The 17829-nt window shown below is 37.2% G+C and overlaps 1 protein-coding gene across 1 annotated transcript in view; it reads left to right on the top strand.

Annotated features, from left to right (window-relative positions):
- Window positions 1–16747, top strand: part of NBN (nibrin) — a 57571-nt gene extending 40824 nt beyond the window's left edge. The window contains exons 11-17 of the mRNA XM_063451268.1: window positions 3594–4035; window positions 6352–6414; window positions 6648–6710; window positions 10929–11090; window positions 12753–12866; window positions 14194–14243; window positions 16647–16747. Coding sequence (XP_063307338.1) covers window positions 3594–4035; window positions 6352–6414; window positions 6648–6710; window positions 10929–11090; window positions 12753–12866; window positions 14194–14243; window positions 16647–16680 — 928 coding nt within the window. The 3' untranslated portion in view covers window positions 16681–16747. The remainder of the gene's footprint in view (window positions 1–3593; window positions 4036–6351; window positions 6415–6647; window positions 6711–10928; window positions 11091–12752; window positions 12867–14193; window positions 14244–16646) is intronic.
- Window positions 16748–17829: the final 1082 nt, after the last annotated feature.

Here is a 17829-nt window from a genome sequence, read left to right on the forward strand (position 1 = left end):
GGAATCTAAAATCATAAAGGATGGTGTTGGCCACCAATTCTGCAATCCCGCGCTCGTGAATATTGTTCATCCTAGTCGGAAAATTTGTACTCCTATGCCGCCGCCCTAGTTTCCAGGGCCTTGTACACATGAGTCATATAATTGGGGCCAACACCAGCTCCTCCATTTTATCCTCCACATTCATGGTTCTTTCTCCCAGATCCTGTATCTTCCTCCTCAGATCCACAGCCATTTTGTGGATGCTCTTTTTTTTTTTTTTTTTTTTTAGGGAGCTCTACAGCTTTTCTAGCAACTTCTGTATAGTGACCTCAGTGGGCGCTGCATGCCCTGCTGCCAATATGTGGTGACATCAGTCCCTGCCTGCAGTCGCCATCTCGTTTTGGGCACCCTCGCATATGTGAAGAGATATGGAGACCTTTTTTTTCTTTTAATCTATTGTAACAACATCTCTATAATTACTAAATTAATTTACAATCTGCTATATAATTTTTTTTTTTATTCTTTAGTTCTGAAACATTTTACAGAATCCCCCCTCCCCCAAATAAAGAATTAATGTGCAGTGCAAGTATATGTGCAATATATTACTAACATGCAGATAAATGTTGTCTTAAAGTGATGTGGCAATCCCCAGTCTAATGTAGATGTAGAAGGCAATCATGTTAACATTTTCCAACCGAGCTGCACTTAAAGGGTACACATAAACATGGAAAGTAAAGAAGCCCATAGTTTGGTGTCATGGGGTTTGTGCTAGTGTCTAGTAATGCGGCGTAAGAGAAATAGTAGAGTGAAAGGGAGAAATAAATGTTTTTAATGCATTAATAAACCGGTCAGCTCAGAAGTGAGCAGTCATTCTGTCAGGTATTCCATATTTTATGGAAACTGTAACGGACCGTTTCATCAGACAAGGGGTTAAAATCTGTTTAGGCGATATGCCCCTTTCTGAGAGACAGGCACAGCTACTGCAGAACACCAAACTCCCGAACTGGGTACAAAATAGCACTCCAAACTGGAACCTCACGAATAGCTGCTAGCAGACGAACAGGAAAAGCAGACATCAGCTTACACTCCTAGCAATCAATCTCCAACAGCATACAGTGAATCCCCCCAAGAACGAGACAAGGCTCCGTGTTGAGGGTCAAGCAGTGGTCTCAGGTGCTGGCACACCCAGTCTGGTTTTTATTACAGTTGTTGCAAATACAGGTCCGCCCACAGGGAGGTACAAAACAACCAATCACATCACAGTTACATCCCACATTTTCCCTCCCCTTATCCTGAGAGGAAACTCAATTACACATACAGTTAAAACATACTTTCTACCCAACTTTCATAACTCTAAAACCATACATCACATTCACATAAAAATACATATCCACAATCAATCCATTCAGGGGAACAACATATTAAAAAATGGCATGAATCAGACCAGGGGTTCAAAAGTTAGTACAAGTATATTTTGAGCCCTGGCTGGCAGCAAACAGTTCACAAAATCTGGTTCAAGCAGGTTTTACAGGGCCCTCTATCCTGGAGACAATGGGGGGAAGTAATCCAATTATCCAGAACTAGAGGCAGACTCCATTAACCACATGGTTGCAAAACGACATAAAACACTTTAAAATACATAAAGTCACATTTTACACATAACACACAGACATTTCACATATCCCCAGATAGCTCAGGTCTGAGTGCACATTATTAGGTGAATGGCACTCAGACCAACCGAATACAGTTTAATCGCCATGGAGCCAAAGTCTTTAATCACACGAATAGGCTCCATGGCATAGCCATCTGGGTTACCACAGCTCACACAGGGCAAGTACCAAATGACCCCACTGTATTTAAAGGGCCAGAATGAGTGACATACTCTCTGGTATGGCCGAATACTGTTTTTAAAGGGCCCAATCTCCCAGGGCCATAGTCCAAAGGCAGCAGGCCAGGCTTCTCCAATGCAATGTGGCGAGATTGCTCTAGTCACAGAAACGTTTTGGGAGCGATGTGCAGAATGGCATTAAAGTGATCCTTGTTTATCCGTGCCTTAACCAGAGAGGTGGTGGTAAGTAAGGAGGGGACGTATGGCAAACCCCACAGATAACCAGTGGAGCATCTAATTGCCAGGGCTATTTGTGCAACTAAATTGTTTCTGCATGTGTAGAGTGTTATTCCAAGAGTTTGAGGAATAGAAATAGTAATTTATAGAAAAGCAATTTTTACTTTTTTTTTTTCCTATTGTTTTGTATTTTATCTTTTTTATGGTGTATAGATAAGGACATTTAGAACATGCAATCATAAAGGAGCACTCTAAACACAATCACCACCACAGATCATTATAGTGAATATGGTGCTATTAGCCTTTGGGTCTTGTCCCCCTTTTCTGTCAAATCTTTCTTTGTTGACCCGGACCAGCACCACTACAGTGTTTTTTGGGTGAAGGGGGGGGGGGGGGGTGTATGTGTCCCCCTTTTTGGATCAGGTTACCACTTCTACTGATGACAGCAGACTGCTTGAATACAGTAAGATTTTGCTATATTTATGGAGGCATGAGGGGCCCAGGGGGGGTTGATGGTGGTTTTAACACTATAGGTTCAGGAATACATGTTTGTGTTCCTGACCGTATAGTGATCCTTTAATATACTAAAAATATAAATATTGCATAAATATACAACCTAATTCTACATAACTAACACATATTCCATACTGAATAACCTTTAGACTATAATGTATCTTATACAGATAGAAACCTTTAGATGTTTCCTGTAAATGCAGTTTATTAAAAGAAATTCAATTTAAATTAAATATATATATATATATATATATATTTAATCCAACCATCTCCCATCACATGTCACTTCTCCCCATGATCCATTCTTTCCTTTTCCGCGTGTTTTCATTCCCCCTCAAACACATCTTCTTCCCAACCATGCCACTTCTCTTTCCAATTTATTGTCCAGTGACCCGAAGCAGTCATTGGGAACTGGATTTTAGAGTTCCATAGCTGCCTCACAGCTAAACAATGCTATGCTTTTTGCCACAACTACCAACTGCTGTGGAGCTTTTAGCACCTTAACAGGCTTTCCTACACCCGATGGCTGCATGTAGTAAATAGCTACAGGTAAGCTGCCAAATATAAAGGGGCATTTTTAGTGTTTGTGTGTTTAGAAATCTTAGATTTTTGTAATAACCCCATTTATAGACTCAACAGACTAGTATTTTATTAGCAGCAGAAAATCTTTAACCAGATAGTTAACCATCTTCCCTTTGAAACAGGTTGTTTCTTCTTGTTAAATGTTAAGTTAACTTTGGTTTATATTTTCACTATTGTGACATTATAAAACCTCCGATCTGTAACAGTATGATGCAAGCAACAGCGGTTTTGACAGTTTTGCATTAAATGTTGTCATGTGGGAGTAGAGTGAGTTTCCAATTAGTGCGATTCTGTTGTTCTGTATTCTATGTATTTACAAAACGTGGAGAAAATTGTAGTAAGTTCTGAAAATAGATTTTCATTCTATAACAAGCTACAGTTATCTAATTAGTGAATTATTACTTTCTTGTTTTATTCCAATCTTTTTTTTTTTTCTTCTTCTTGCACATTCAAGAGATCGAGAGGACGATGAAAGAGATATGTCTTCCACCAAGGTAGCAAGAGTGGAAAACATCCTGCCTTCTTCTGAACAACTGGCACCCATTGTATCACAATCAATGAAAGACAAGGGTAGGCTTATATCTCAAGATGAGGACTTAGATCTGGAAACTGAGCCAGTTTTGTCACATGGAGAGAAATTTGGAATTTCAAAGACTCCGCCTACAGTTAGCACCTTAATGGGTAAAGCAACTTTGGAAATGGATGGAACAACTAAAAAGAGAAAAGGGCTTGAAGAGGATTTGGTCGAAGAGTCTGATTTAGAAAGTGATGGAGATGTCAATGATGTCATGGAGCGGAATGATTTAAATTGTAGCAATATCAATGATGTCAAAAGAAGGAAAGTGGAGTCCAAAAATGACAATATCAAATTTGAGGATGGCACAAAGAGTACATCAGTAAGTGGCATGAATTCAAAATGTTTTGTGTTTTCATAGGTGTCCTTGCTACTCACTTTCATAAAAGAAGCTTGATGAATTTGAGACAAAAACAAGCACATATAGTGAAATAGTGATATATAAGAAAGGATGAGGCATCCCATAACTGGGATAAACTTTATAAAACAATGTGCTAACATTTGATATGCAAGAGCTCTATGACTGTACAACACACAACATACTGTACTACTTCTTTACTACTAAAGAAAGATTAACAACCCTGCTGCAATGAACCTAGCATTTTATTGGTAAAACATTTTGCTTTTGATTTTGCTTGGTGTACTGGTTAAGATGCATAAAGTCTCATTGTACCATAACTCCCGTCTATATCTAACTATTTTCCAAGCACCTTGGAATTATCCCCCATCCCAGCACAGAATCCGTGGTAATTTTGCCCAACTTGAGCAGCAGTGATTAGCAAAGAGTGTGGAACCCCAGATTTGCATTCATTTGAATAAATCCATGAATTCTCACAGGTACATCGTGCCTAATTGAAGGGGATAGTTATTTCAATAGGCATTTAGTATTCTTGCGTGCGTATGATACATTTGAAATCCTAGAGAATTTCTTTAGAATGCAGAAGTTAATTTAAGATTCATAGCCATTCCCTGATTTCGATAAACTAAAGACAATGGTTACATCTTTTGTAAAAGTGGATTTTTCAGATGCATGATTTTATATTTTTCCTAAATTCATTTTTGTAGTTAAATATCTATAAATTACAATACAAAAGTTGAGACTGAAGTGTCCCATTAAGTTCACGATGTGGATTGAAGGTTGGAAAAACTGTTGTCCTGCAATTGGAGATCAGCCTCATGCCCAGATTTTTTTCACTGACATGAAGTGATAAACAAATTAAAGATACATTATAAATAAAGTCCATTGAGCTGCAGGATCCAAGCTATTGCTGCTTTTTCTTTTCAGATCATTATATACACACATTTCTCTTGTCACAATTAATCTTCCTGATTTCAAATGCCACATTAACTTAGTTTTTTTTTTCATACGTATTCCCCTGTCTGCTGACTCTGTTGGTCAGTCTTTGTTGGGCTGTCACATTATATCAGATACACTGCTTTACACAAAAATACAATGATTAAAGTGGCTCGCTAATGACATGTTTTTCCAGGGGTGCATTGAACATTTCCAAAGCAATGCTCTTGGATAGCCAAGAATGCAACAGGGAAAAAGGACACCATAACGTTTTCAGCTTTCAGGATATGTCATCATTGTTTGATATTAAATGCCTAACTTTCAAGAAATGCACTTACAAGTAAAATAAAAATAAAATCCAATGGTGCATAGTGGATTAGTTCCCATTGTACCATTGGTGTTTTTTCTGGTGTGACTATTTAGAGAAAGAGGGGAGGATGTTATGCCCCCCTTCCTTCCATTTCTGATTTATTTTTATTTCTTTTGGGGGGAGGGGGGGATTTTTTTTATTATACCTCACTCTTTTATGCTTAACAAATAAGTTAACTCATGGTGCTATTTGAAAATTAAATTCCACCATTCAGATTACTGGAAACCAAAGCCAGAATGCCAAGTGCTCCGAAGTATCACAGTTTTAATGAAGGACACCAAACAACACACATGTTTCGGGTAGACAACCCTTTCTCAATGTACAATATCCTTACGGAATTGCAGACTGAAAAGGGTTTATCTACCCAATGTATGTAATTCACTAGAAGAGACCCCTAGTGGTTTTGAACCAGCTGCACAGAAGTGAAACACTTTTTTTCAGCTTTATGTTTTTATTTTGTTGATGATACTGCAGTATTTGATAACACTATTTTGTTTTGTATAGTAAAATTATTGGGATGCTAATGTACATGCACAATATACCAGTAACTATATTGCATTACACCTACTTGAAAGGAAGTGCAGTGCATTTTCACTGAACATGCACACATTGCCTGATTGTGTTTTATTTAGATAATTTTTTTCTTTTTGAGACAAACGAGGATTGTAATGGCATTGCAGTTGACACTGTCCAGTTATGATTCTTTTAGACTGCATATCTACATAATATCCAATTTCATTTTAATTCAGAATAGAGAATATAAGCCATTTTACCAGCTTTTTATTCCAGCAACAGTTACTTGTTTGTTTAAAAAGATTAATGTTGACATTTTGATCCTCTTATTGACACAGGCCAATGCATGTTGTGTATAGTACAATCTGGTTTTAATCTCTCTTTAGTACTTTTTAAAATTGGATATGTTTGCTTTATAAAGCCACATTTGAGTGATTTTTTTTTTTTTTGTCCTTTTATAGGATATTTGTACTTTAAATATGGGAATAAAGAAAGAACCAGAATCTCCAAGTCAAGAGAAAAAGGTACAATATTTGCATTCTGGAGTGAGAGACACGATCTCCCTTATTGTTTGTCATTTCAACACATAAATGCATTTGTTTATAAATCTACATGGTTTGGCGATGTAGTTGATTTTTTACATAGCCTAATTTTATATTGATCCTTTGCGTTTAGTGTATTAAAACACATACAAAACATACAAACAAGAAAAAAGGGATCAAGAATGTACTATCTTTTTTTTTTTGTCCTTCTATAGGATATTTGTACTTTAAATATGGGAATAAAGAAAGAACCAGAATCTCCAAGTCAAGAGAAAAAGGTACAATTTTTGCATTCTGGAGTGAGAGACACGATCTCCCTTATTGTTTGTCATTTCAACACATAAATGCATTTGTTTATAAATCTACATGGTTTGGCGATGTAGTTGATTTTTTACATAGCATAATTTTATATTAATCCTTTGCTTTTAGTGTATTAAAACACATACAAAACATACAAACAAGAAAAAAGGGATCAAGAATGTACTATCTATATTTTTTTTTTGTATGATTACAGAAACATTTCATCCAATCCTGACCCTCCCATTGTCATTAGTGAGTTTATAACTGAGACCCATGCCCAGCAGTGCCTTACTATATACTTTATTTCATGTTTTTTCATGAACTAAGAGGATAGGGGACCAGTTATAAGAGTATGCGGAAAGCTGGTGGAGATTTGAGTGGTGAACGCTTGCTTGGGATGTGTGCACCATACAATTACAAACGTAATTTTTTTTAATTTATTTTTTTATTCTTTATTTTTGCAGGTGAGGCATTACGACATTCAGTTAAAACACTCATACAAGCTTGAGTCGCAGTGACTACATTCACATAACATTGTAGACATTTTATGTTCACCTGTATTTTTGTTATATTAAACTAGGTCATGTACTTTGGTGACAACGCCTCTCACAACAGACATTATATTAACGTGTCGTCAAGGAAACCGGGTTTGTTAGTGACGTGTGTTCAGATGTAAGTTGCCCGGCTGGTTGTCCTCGGGTTTGTTGTACATATTCATGCGCTAAATCATGATGTAAACCGAGTAAGAACAAGAAAAAAGAAAACCAGAACATTGCATTTTAACATATTGGTTTAGCTATCGTTTGTTACGTTAAGGCGCTTGGGTATACCCTGTATTGTGGAGGTCAAGCGGGTCCCCTAACCTATGGGGTCAACGGGGGGTTGGGGGGAAGATAGATGACTAGTTGTAAGTTGGCTCTGAATGAGCCTTCTTTGGTATTTGTCATATCTGAGCACAGATGACCTTTGGAACTAAAACTGTTTAGAAATACTATTAGCATAGTGAGGCTGTGTGGGGGAGAAGAGGTTGAGAAGGAGTAAGAGACAGAAACAATGATGTCTTGTTCCTCTATGTCACAGCATCTTGTCCACTTCTTTGGGTGAAGGGGGTTATATTGTACACTTCCCAGGTGCTGGTGGTGGCCTGTGCCCTCCGCTCTCGTGGACCATCTCCCAGTCCAATCGCTGCCAAGAAGGTGGTGGTCTTGAGTTGCTTGCCATCTTTGGTGCCCATAAGGGCTCTAAGAGTAGTCCATTTATACGGTATTCCTGCCTCCTGAAGTTGTTGTGTGATGGGTTTCATAGTTTTCCTCCAAAGTAAGGTGGAGCTGTGTAGATCTTGGAAGATCAATATCTTATGAGACTTAAAGTCCAGTGGTTACTTATTGTGAACAGCTCTTATCAAAGCTTGTTTGTCTCGTCCCGGAATGTAAGATTATGTCCCTTGAGGCTGTAGGCGGTGCCTTAGGAGATTTGGCGATGCGGTAAGCTCAGTAGTTTGTGAATTGCTTGGCTTGCTTTGCTGGGAGTGGTATATTCACTAGTCTCCTAATGAAGTGAGGTAGCTCTTCTATCGCCATTGCGTCCAAGACCCTCTTTATCTTCACGTTTTTCTGGTGGATTCTCTCATCCAGGGCATCCACTCTTGTCAGCGTCAGGGTGGTTTGGTGTAGGCAGTGCTTACTGTGCAGCACTGACCTAGAAAGCATCTCCAGTGGCCATCTGAGGAGTGACTACTTGGAGGTGTCCCTAGAGGCAATGTAAACACTAAATTCTCTCTGAAAAAGCAGTGTTTGCATGAAAATTCCTGAAGGCAATGATTATACTCACCAGAACAACTACGTTAAAGCTGTAGTTGCTGTGGTGACTGTAGTGTCCCTTTAACGCTGTTGCTGCCAGAGGTGTTACTCCACCTTTTGCAGCATCATAGGGGTGTCATTAGCCAGCCTGGAACAAGAGTTCTGGGCTGGCTAATGCCAATTCCGTGCAAATTTAGATGCATAGACACTCATTAACTGGCTTTAAGCAGGCAGACAATGAACGAGCGTCGTGATCGAATCCAGGTGTTGTAAATACTTCTTTACAGGAGACCTAACACTGAGCAGGACTAGGTAAGAGAGTAACCTATTGTCATTACTGAAGAATGACATCAAGGTACCCCTACCATCATAACCTCTATAACAGGTTGGAGTAACCCTTTAAATCTGTTAGATTTTTGTTTTCATCTGTTGCCTTATTTTACACCCTAACCCTCAATTTTAAACAAACCATTGTGTATTTTTGACAGAAAAGTGGTCCGTTTTTATTTCTTTTCACGCCACTTGGTGGTCTTCAGAAATGGAAATTTAAGTGAAAACTTGCTTAATTAACTGTAAATAAAACCATCACTTCTAGATTGCTGTTATACATATTATCAAAATAATGATTAAATGTAACCACTGAATTCCTGAACACTTTAATAATATTATTATTAATAAGTTATTTATATAGCGCCATCAAATTCCGCAGCGCTTTACAATGGGTGGACGAACAGACATGTAGTTGTAACCAGACAAGTTGGACACACAGGAAAAGAGGGGTTGAGGGCCCTGCTCAATGAGCTTACATGCTAGGGGGAGTGGGGTATGGTGACACAAAAAGGTAAGGATAGTATTAGACTAGTGACAGTTGCAGAAGAGGAATCAGTCGGGAGCTATTAACAGTTTAGTTGATACGCTTTTATGAAGAAGTGGGTTTTTAACGATTTTTTGAAGGAGTGGAGAGGATGAGCACTAGGAGAGAGCAATATCTTGTAGAAACTCACATAGTTTCTCCCTATAACTGGGGTTTGGAAGATCATGCAGTTATATGCATTAGACTGTAGGAAAATCAAGACAAGGGAGCTCCTTACACATAGCCTATACCCAAACCTAGCTTGTTATGGTAGCTGCAGTGTCTAATGATAAAAAAAACATACATTTGCCAACCTTGGTAAATGAGCTATTTAAGCAAACTGCATTATATTTAGCTAGAAAGACAAGTAGTGGAATAAGACACACAAGGAATTTGTTTCTGAGCTGTCACCAAATCCACAAATGCCTGACAAAAGTATAATTTAGAGAATACCCCCATGTAGGCAATTGCCTGATTATTAGAAGTTATAGGGTCAACACTACATTCAGTGTTCAGACCTGCAATTTTGACTTATTGCCTTTCTGGGTTTAAGAGACTTGTTGGGTTTAAGAGGCTTGTTGTATTGTACCCTCTTGATGGCATATGATTTGCAAAAGAACACAACTTGGGCTACTTTTTGTTGGGCATTGGACGTCTTTACTTGTTTCATCAGCAATTTGTTAAATTTAAAAAGACACTCCAGGCACCCAAACCACTTCTGCCCATTGGAGTGGTCTGGGTGCCAACTCTGACTACCCTTAACCCTTCAAGTGTAATTATTGCAGTTTTCATAAACTGCAATATTTACCTTGCAGGGTTAAGTCCTCCTCTAGTGGCTGTCTATCAGACAGACACTAGAGGGACTTCCGTGTTCTTAGAACACAAAGTGTTTTAAGCAGTGCTAGACATCGTGAAGACTTCCAGCGTCGCCGAAATCCCCATAGAAAAGCATTGAATAATGCTTTCCTATGGGGAAGTCTAATGCGTGTGCGCAACCATTGCCGCGCATGTGCATTAGGTCTCCCCCGTCGGCTGACGTCGGCGGGGGACGAAAGTAGGCAGAGCCTGGCACTGGACTCCAGTAAGGCACTGAAGGGGTTTTAACAAAACAAATGTTTTCCTGGCACTGGAGAATCCCTTTAATGACCCTTAAATATGAAATATTTTAATATATATATATATATATATATATATAATTTTTTTTTTTATTTTTTTTTAATCCTTAATTATTTTGGCATTAAGATACAATATCCGCAAACTTGAACTCGTTCCAAATTAGTTTTGAGTCATGCTAATCTTTCATTGGCAATACATTTAATATGAAGAGTTGCACTACTTTTTACTAGTAACTTGTACATTCAGTTTAGCTTCTAGCCTGTAGTCCCTTCATGTAGCCACACAATGAGGGGCTATTAATAATGTTTGCTGATAATTTGTAATGCCTTTTGTTGCCATTAAAACAGCTACAGATTCTTAAATATGTATTTTGTTATGGATGTTAAATATTGTTATGGCTGTTAAATATTTTATTTTAATTTCCTCAGTTTGCCAAAGCACCAAAAATAGAAAATGACTATGATGGACTCCCTAGCAAGCTCTTACTGACAGAGTTTCGATCGCTCACGGTTTGTCGACCATCAACAAATAAGCAGTTCAATAGCAATACAAACCATGAAAATCTACCTAACTTTAAGAAATTCAGGAAGGTAATACTATTGTATTGAAAGTATGTCTAATGTATGATTTACTAAAGCATAATTTTAAAAGTGCCTGTAATAATAATAATTGAATTTTGGCTGTTATAGCAGTTTTTCTTTTCGGGTGCTATGGCCATAACACATTTGGAATGTGATTGATTTTCAAGTTGTTGAAATAGTTTTCCCAACACATACTATCTTGGTATGTCTGTAATCAGTCACCCTGATAAGTATATTTCTTTCTTTACAACACCTCTTGCCAAGATATGCCTCTGTTCAGGTTTTACTTTTTGATCTATTGTTTAAAAAGAAAACACAATATTGAAATCCATATTTTCCTTGTCTGCATTAAAAAAACTACTTGGATAAACACAGTAAAATTGAAAAGCAAGAAAGAGATACAGATGTAAAAAATAAAGCAAAGACTACATGCACAGTTTGAAGTGGGTACTACTGTGAAAATCATAGTCTACTTGGTTGTTGAAATTGTATAATGAGGTTTGTGTGAATTCTGAAATGACAATCTCCACACTAAATGGTCAGAACGTCAAGTATAATTGATTTTATTAAAATTTATCTATCAGAGGTTTCAATTTCCCCTCTTCATGTGCAATGTTTGCATTGTCCTACCTGGATTGTGATGTCGTTTGCTAAATGGTTAAAGGGTTACTCCAAGCACCATAATCACTTCAGTGATTTTAAGTGGTCATGCTGCTCAGTTTGTATGTGCAGCGTTTCACTATAAAAATGGCAATTAAGGTCACACACAGAACATGCATTTCCAAGTAGTGGTGCTACCATAAAGACCAAGACATATAAAAAAAAAATTGTTGAAGGAACAACGCACACATACAAATACAGTTTTACATTTTATAAGGCTACTTAAAATCACCTATCTCGGCAAACAAATATGGAGATTCAGTTACACCATATGACCATATTGTGCTAAGCTCAATGCTACGTCACGGTACCCAAATATCTGTACTGTGACGTAGTCACTAATTTCAACATGGGAGATTTACATGCTAACTTGCAATACTTTCAGTTTCAACTGCTTCAAGATACTCCTCAATTTATGTTTTGGTGCCCTTGGGAGGTGACTAAATATGGCTAAATTTATTTGAATGCAGGCTGGTAGATGTTGTGTTGAATACTGTAACATTTAGCAGCCTTGGTTTATTTTTCTCAAAATTTTAAATGAATATATTCATTGACTATGGGGGATTCCACTTAATGTAAACCTGACACAACAGGTTTACTTTAAAAGAAATTCCTGTGAGTCCGTTTTCATTTTTTTAAGCTGATTTATGCCTTTCTTTTGGACATTCTTGAATGCGACAAATTAAGATATTCCTGATAAAACACTAAATAAGCTGTTAAAACATACATATTAAGTTCTGTTTATAGCACTGCTATGTTAATCATCTCACAATGTATCATTATTCTACTATTATTTAATTTTTTTTTGGTTTTACAGCACTTCTATCTGCATGATTTGCATGATTCACATATTTTAATCTTTTTTATTAATTTAAACTGAATTGGCAAATGTTAGCTCCCTACGGTATGTATGCATTTCTATGACAAGTTTTATTAATCCGTTTGTATATTTTGTTGAAAGAGTGTGCTGTTGGATTTTCTTTCTAATCTCCGCCTACTTTGCCTTACTAGATATCGTACCCAGGAGCTGGGGTGTTTCCGCATATCATTGGAGGCTCTGACTTGATTGCTCATGATAGAAAGAAAAATTCAGAGCTTGAACAATGGTTACGTCAGGAAGTTGAGGTAAGAGGAAATGGAATTCCCGACAATCCATAAGAATAGAATGGAATATAGCGTTCTACTCTGATGTTGAGACGTAGCGATTTCCCATACCCAATATATTAACTGTTATGTTACTTTATTTTTATCAACCTTTACTGGTTTTACTTCTGTAACTTAGAACTTATATTCACCATGTACTTAGAACCATATTCACACCCTCCACTTCGCCTGCTCTATGTGAACTAGAGGTGGGAAGAGCCGTCTCCAAAAAAAGCACCATAGAGAGTACTGTAATAATATAACTATATTGTGTATAGAAAACAATGTATTTTGTAACCAGTGTAGAATACATTTCACTCACTTTGGAACCTGAGCATCTGCTAGATATACAGTTTATGTATCATTTGCTTTTATCAGTTTATGGGATTTCCTTTCATGGCAAAATTAAATAAACTACTATTAAGACTTGAAGGGACAAGATAAGCTTGAGTTGTATAGGGGGTTTCTTGTGGATAACAGTAACCTCTGCAAATTCGTTTTGTTAGTCAGTGTACCAATTCCTCCAGAAAATGTGCTTTCTGATTTGATTGACAGGTTTTACTCCCTCAGGTTACACATGTCCGATTGCTGGAGACAAATGAACAAAGCTAAGGGTGACCGTACATATAGTTGTATATTATTACGTAATTACTTGGGATACTGCAGACACTTGAGCTGCAATTATGCATTTGGTAGGGCAATGGAAAAATAGAAAATAAGCCATCCTTATGTTTTTTGGTAATGGTGGAAGAGTGCCATTATGGAAACGTTGGTGATCTCTTCCAATCCTCACATGGTTTTACACTAAAGTGAGAATTGAAGGTGAATTCAAAGTAAATTTCAAATTGAAGTAAATTTCAAAATTGCCAAAGTGGAAAAATCTTCTAAGTTTGCTATCCTTTCAGTTTGGCTACTCATGCCTTTGAGTAATTTGAAAATTCTCTTTGGATTCTCACTTTAGCTAATGTAGAGACTCTAGATGGTGTTATTCCATTATATCAAAATATAAAAAAAGCACTATAGTGTCAGGAGCACAAACATGTATATGTTTACTATAGTGGTAAAATAAATATTTAGGTTCCTGGCCCTCTCTCTTTACATAAAAATAGTGATTTTATTCACCTCTTTTCCAGCCCCAAGGCTGGCCCCGCTCGGCTCTGCATGCATGGCTGAGATCATCAAAGGAATCCATGCATCTCTATGTGGTTCACTAGAGCAATAATTGCCCAGTCTGTACATGTCTTTCATATCTGTATATAGAGCTACTGCAATAAACATCTCTTAACATTGACAATGACTATATCTGCAGGAACAAACTCAGCAAGCCCAGGAGGAATTGATGGCTGAGGATCTATTCAGGTTAGTTATACCACTAAATAATTTACAATAACTTTGTGTTACCTTCAACCTTTGTTCCTCTACCTTAAGCTTATTTTCTCTATTTACAAAAGAGAAGCAGTTTTTTTTTTTTTTTTTGTGTACGTGTGTGTGTACACAAACTTACACACACAGGATATCTCCCTCTTCCTTCTTGTTACATGAACACTGACTCTATATTATATTTTGTGTAAAGGCTGCAGCCTTTTTTGTCAGGCTATTTTTGAGGAGCAATGCACAACAATTGCAACATTGTGGGCATTGGTTGAGGTGCAGAAGTGGGAGTGAGAATTAAAAAATAAGTGGAGTACCGAAATCCAACATGGATTTTCTAGACACATCATCTCTACATGTACATCAAAAACTGCAAAATTATACCATTAGCAGGGTTTTAAATCACCGAGTGTTGAAATCATGGAAACAGGAAAAGTACATTACTTTTTTTAACTTTATATGCTTTTTTTCTGCAAATATTTGCTGTATTGTTTGCTTAATAAGGTACATGGACAAAAGCATTCTGTTTGAAATGAGGTTACTGGCTCAGCCTTTCCTTGCAGCCTGGCTCTGGCTGTGAAGCAGAGTTACTTGCAGTGGTTGCTGTGTTTTTCCTTCCTGCCTTTCTGTAAAGATAATCAGAAGTTGCTTAGAAACAGCAGCAGCCGGCAATTTAATTTCCAGCTAAGTGATGATGCAATCTGGCTTCAGATTTTCCTTGCGTAAGCAAATAGGGCTTAGTAAATGGGATTTGAAACAAGGGAATGTTTAATCACTTTATAGTATCCCAGCTATTTATGTATCCACGCCATACACATTCTTCAGTGATACATATAGACTTTTTCTTTCTTCCTTCTTTTCCCCAATATATCTACAATCCTTGTCTGACGAGGTTATTTACTAAACACTAGATTTTGTCGGGATGCACAAGATCCAGTTAAGATGACACAAGCTAATCTACAGCAATTGCACGGATGCATTCGGAGTCCGGATTGATATCCACATTCATATAGGAGTATAGGATTCTAAAAATACACAAAGCACTGGTTGTAATAAATGTGGGACTCGGTTCATCCAGCAGGGAAGCACATTTGCAAATTATCGTTCTTTTGCTTTCAATGCAAATTAATGATAATTTTAAGTAGCTCTAGCAGTCAGTAGGCAAATAGTTTTTAAAATCCTTGGCAATGCGAGTGTTAATTATGTAGCGGCTGGCAATCACTTGCTAGCCAGTCGCTACATCAAAATAAATTTAAAAAATAATAAAACCTATGGAACCCCCCCCATAGTATGGGGGTCAATAAGAAGAGAGTAAGACATATTATTATTATTATTATTACTGGTATTTATATAGCGCCAGTATATTTAGTAGCGCTTTACAATATTATCAAAGGTAAGATTTAACAATAAATGAGACAATTAAAAAAACTTACAGGAATAATAGGTTGAAGATGGCCCTGCTCAAACAAGCTTACAGTCTATAGGAGGTGGGGCGTAAAATACAACAGAACAGGAGGTAGCAATCAAACAAGGTGGGAGTGGAGTAGAGTGCTGCCCTTAAGGAGAGAGCACGGGACAGGTATGTGAAATAGAGGTTACTCTGGGAGGCCATAAGCTTTCCTAAAGAGATGGGTTATCTCACCTCTATATGTACGCAGGTGGGAGCCTATCTGCTTAACCTTTAAAACAAGTAACGGCACAGCCAATGGGGATTGGGTCTGTGAAATTACAGTTGGGGGGCATAGTGCCCCTATGACACCAACCATGAACATTACTTGGGAGACATAAAAAAAAAATAATGGGTTTTGGACAGATCACTGTCATTTTACCTATAATATTCAGCACTATGACCTTCACCCAGCCCATTGGCTCTAATTAAAATATTGAAGGGAGAGAATCTAATGCCATTCCCCCACCGTCACTCGTGGGGGGCTTGTGGGTTCTCTAATTAATTAAACAATGTAAAGGTGAATATGCTATTGTCCATCCTCTTACCCCTTCCTGGGTTGCACACTTAGCCACCGCCAATTAAAAAGTAAGGACCATAACTACCTTTCCCCCTGCCCTAACAGTGAAGCCAATTTGAGCTAATAAAATGTTAAGAAAATATACTGGACATGTTGCCCTATCTGAGCAACATGCCAAGTAATGCAATCTGTCTAACTTTATAAACCTTTATCATATAATTTCCAATGTTTGTTTTTAAAAGTATTGGATTACTAAAATTGTCCTTTTACGATTGGTCTATTACATGAGAGATGCTGATGCATGATTGCACTGTGCCTGGCTCCCTGTTATCAGGATCAGGTGATAATTATCTTGTTACTTTTATAACAAAGCTATTTTTGAATGGTATAAAAATATATGTATTTTTCTTTTTTTTGTTTTTAGATACAATCCAAAGTCTATGAAAAGAAGAAGATAAAACACTGCATCAAGCCCACGTTCCACATTGATATATGGCTGCTCACAAAATGTGCACAAACAAAAAAAAAAATTAAGTTTTTTCTTTTGTCATTTTATAGACAGCATTGTAAAGTTATTTGTTGACTAAATCATATTGGTTCTGCATAAATCGTTTGCATTTTCTCTATCTCTCACCATGACAATAAATCTGCACTTTGAACTATCTGAAGGTATAAATGTGGTGCTTTCATTCCTTGTAGTTAGGCAGTTATTGTTCTTTTCAAGAATAAAGGAGTTGCAAGGTACTTTATTTTGTGATGCTTCTTTATACATCACTAATGAGTGTCTTAACCAGTTACAAAAAAACTGCATTACCAAAACCGTTGACTCATGCTACTAACTTTGAGGGAATGTGTGTACAAGAATTTGCATTGTCAATGAAGCGGACACCGGAGTTTGTCACTTTCTCTCATATAAGCACAATTGTATCACTGTGTTTCAAATGCTGCATTTCTATGACAAACACCGGTTTACCTGGGAGTGTTTAGGATTACTTATGTAGTTTAGGTAAGGTTCTCATCAATATTACATGTACAGGTATTCCAAATCCTAGAAGAAGTGAGGATACCCATCATACATGTATTAAAGGAACAGCATCATTAAGTGGTTACCGTATGAGCCCTCCCCCTCTAAATAGGATTTTATTCACTCATGGAAGGCAATTAGGTTTAGCAGTTTTAAATTTGGTTTAGATTTTTTTTTTCCTGCAAAATATTCTCAAAATTTACATTCTTGTCAAATACCAGAGTTTGATGCATCTTTAGAGCAGATTTTCTCCATTATTAAACATTTGTTATGCTTCATAAGGTCTGTAAATAAAATGTATAGTAAGGTCAGTAGGACACTACTGAGCACAACTGTACATCAGCAGTCTGCTTTTGTGTATGGGTCTAAATATCCAACAAAGTAAGTCATATAGGCTGGTGCATACACTATGCTTGGGAGGTATCTAAAACAGCTATGATAATGAAAAGCGATCGTAAACGTCTTGTTTATTCATAAAGCTAGAGTAGAGAAAATAAAATAAAGCTAACAGAGTGGCGATTTGTTAAAATGGCAAGGATTGTTTATATTTTTTCTGTTCTCATACAACAAAGATTTGTGTAAT

The sequence above is a fragment of the Pelobates fuscus genome, chromosome 4 (assembly GCF_036172605.1).
Source record: "Pelobates fuscus isolate aPelFus1 chromosome 4, aPelFus1.pri, whole genome shotgun sequence".
In the NCBI taxonomy this organism is placed as follows: domain Eukaryota; kingdom Metazoa; phylum Chordata; class Amphibia; order Anura; family Pelobatidae; genus Pelobates; species Pelobates fuscus.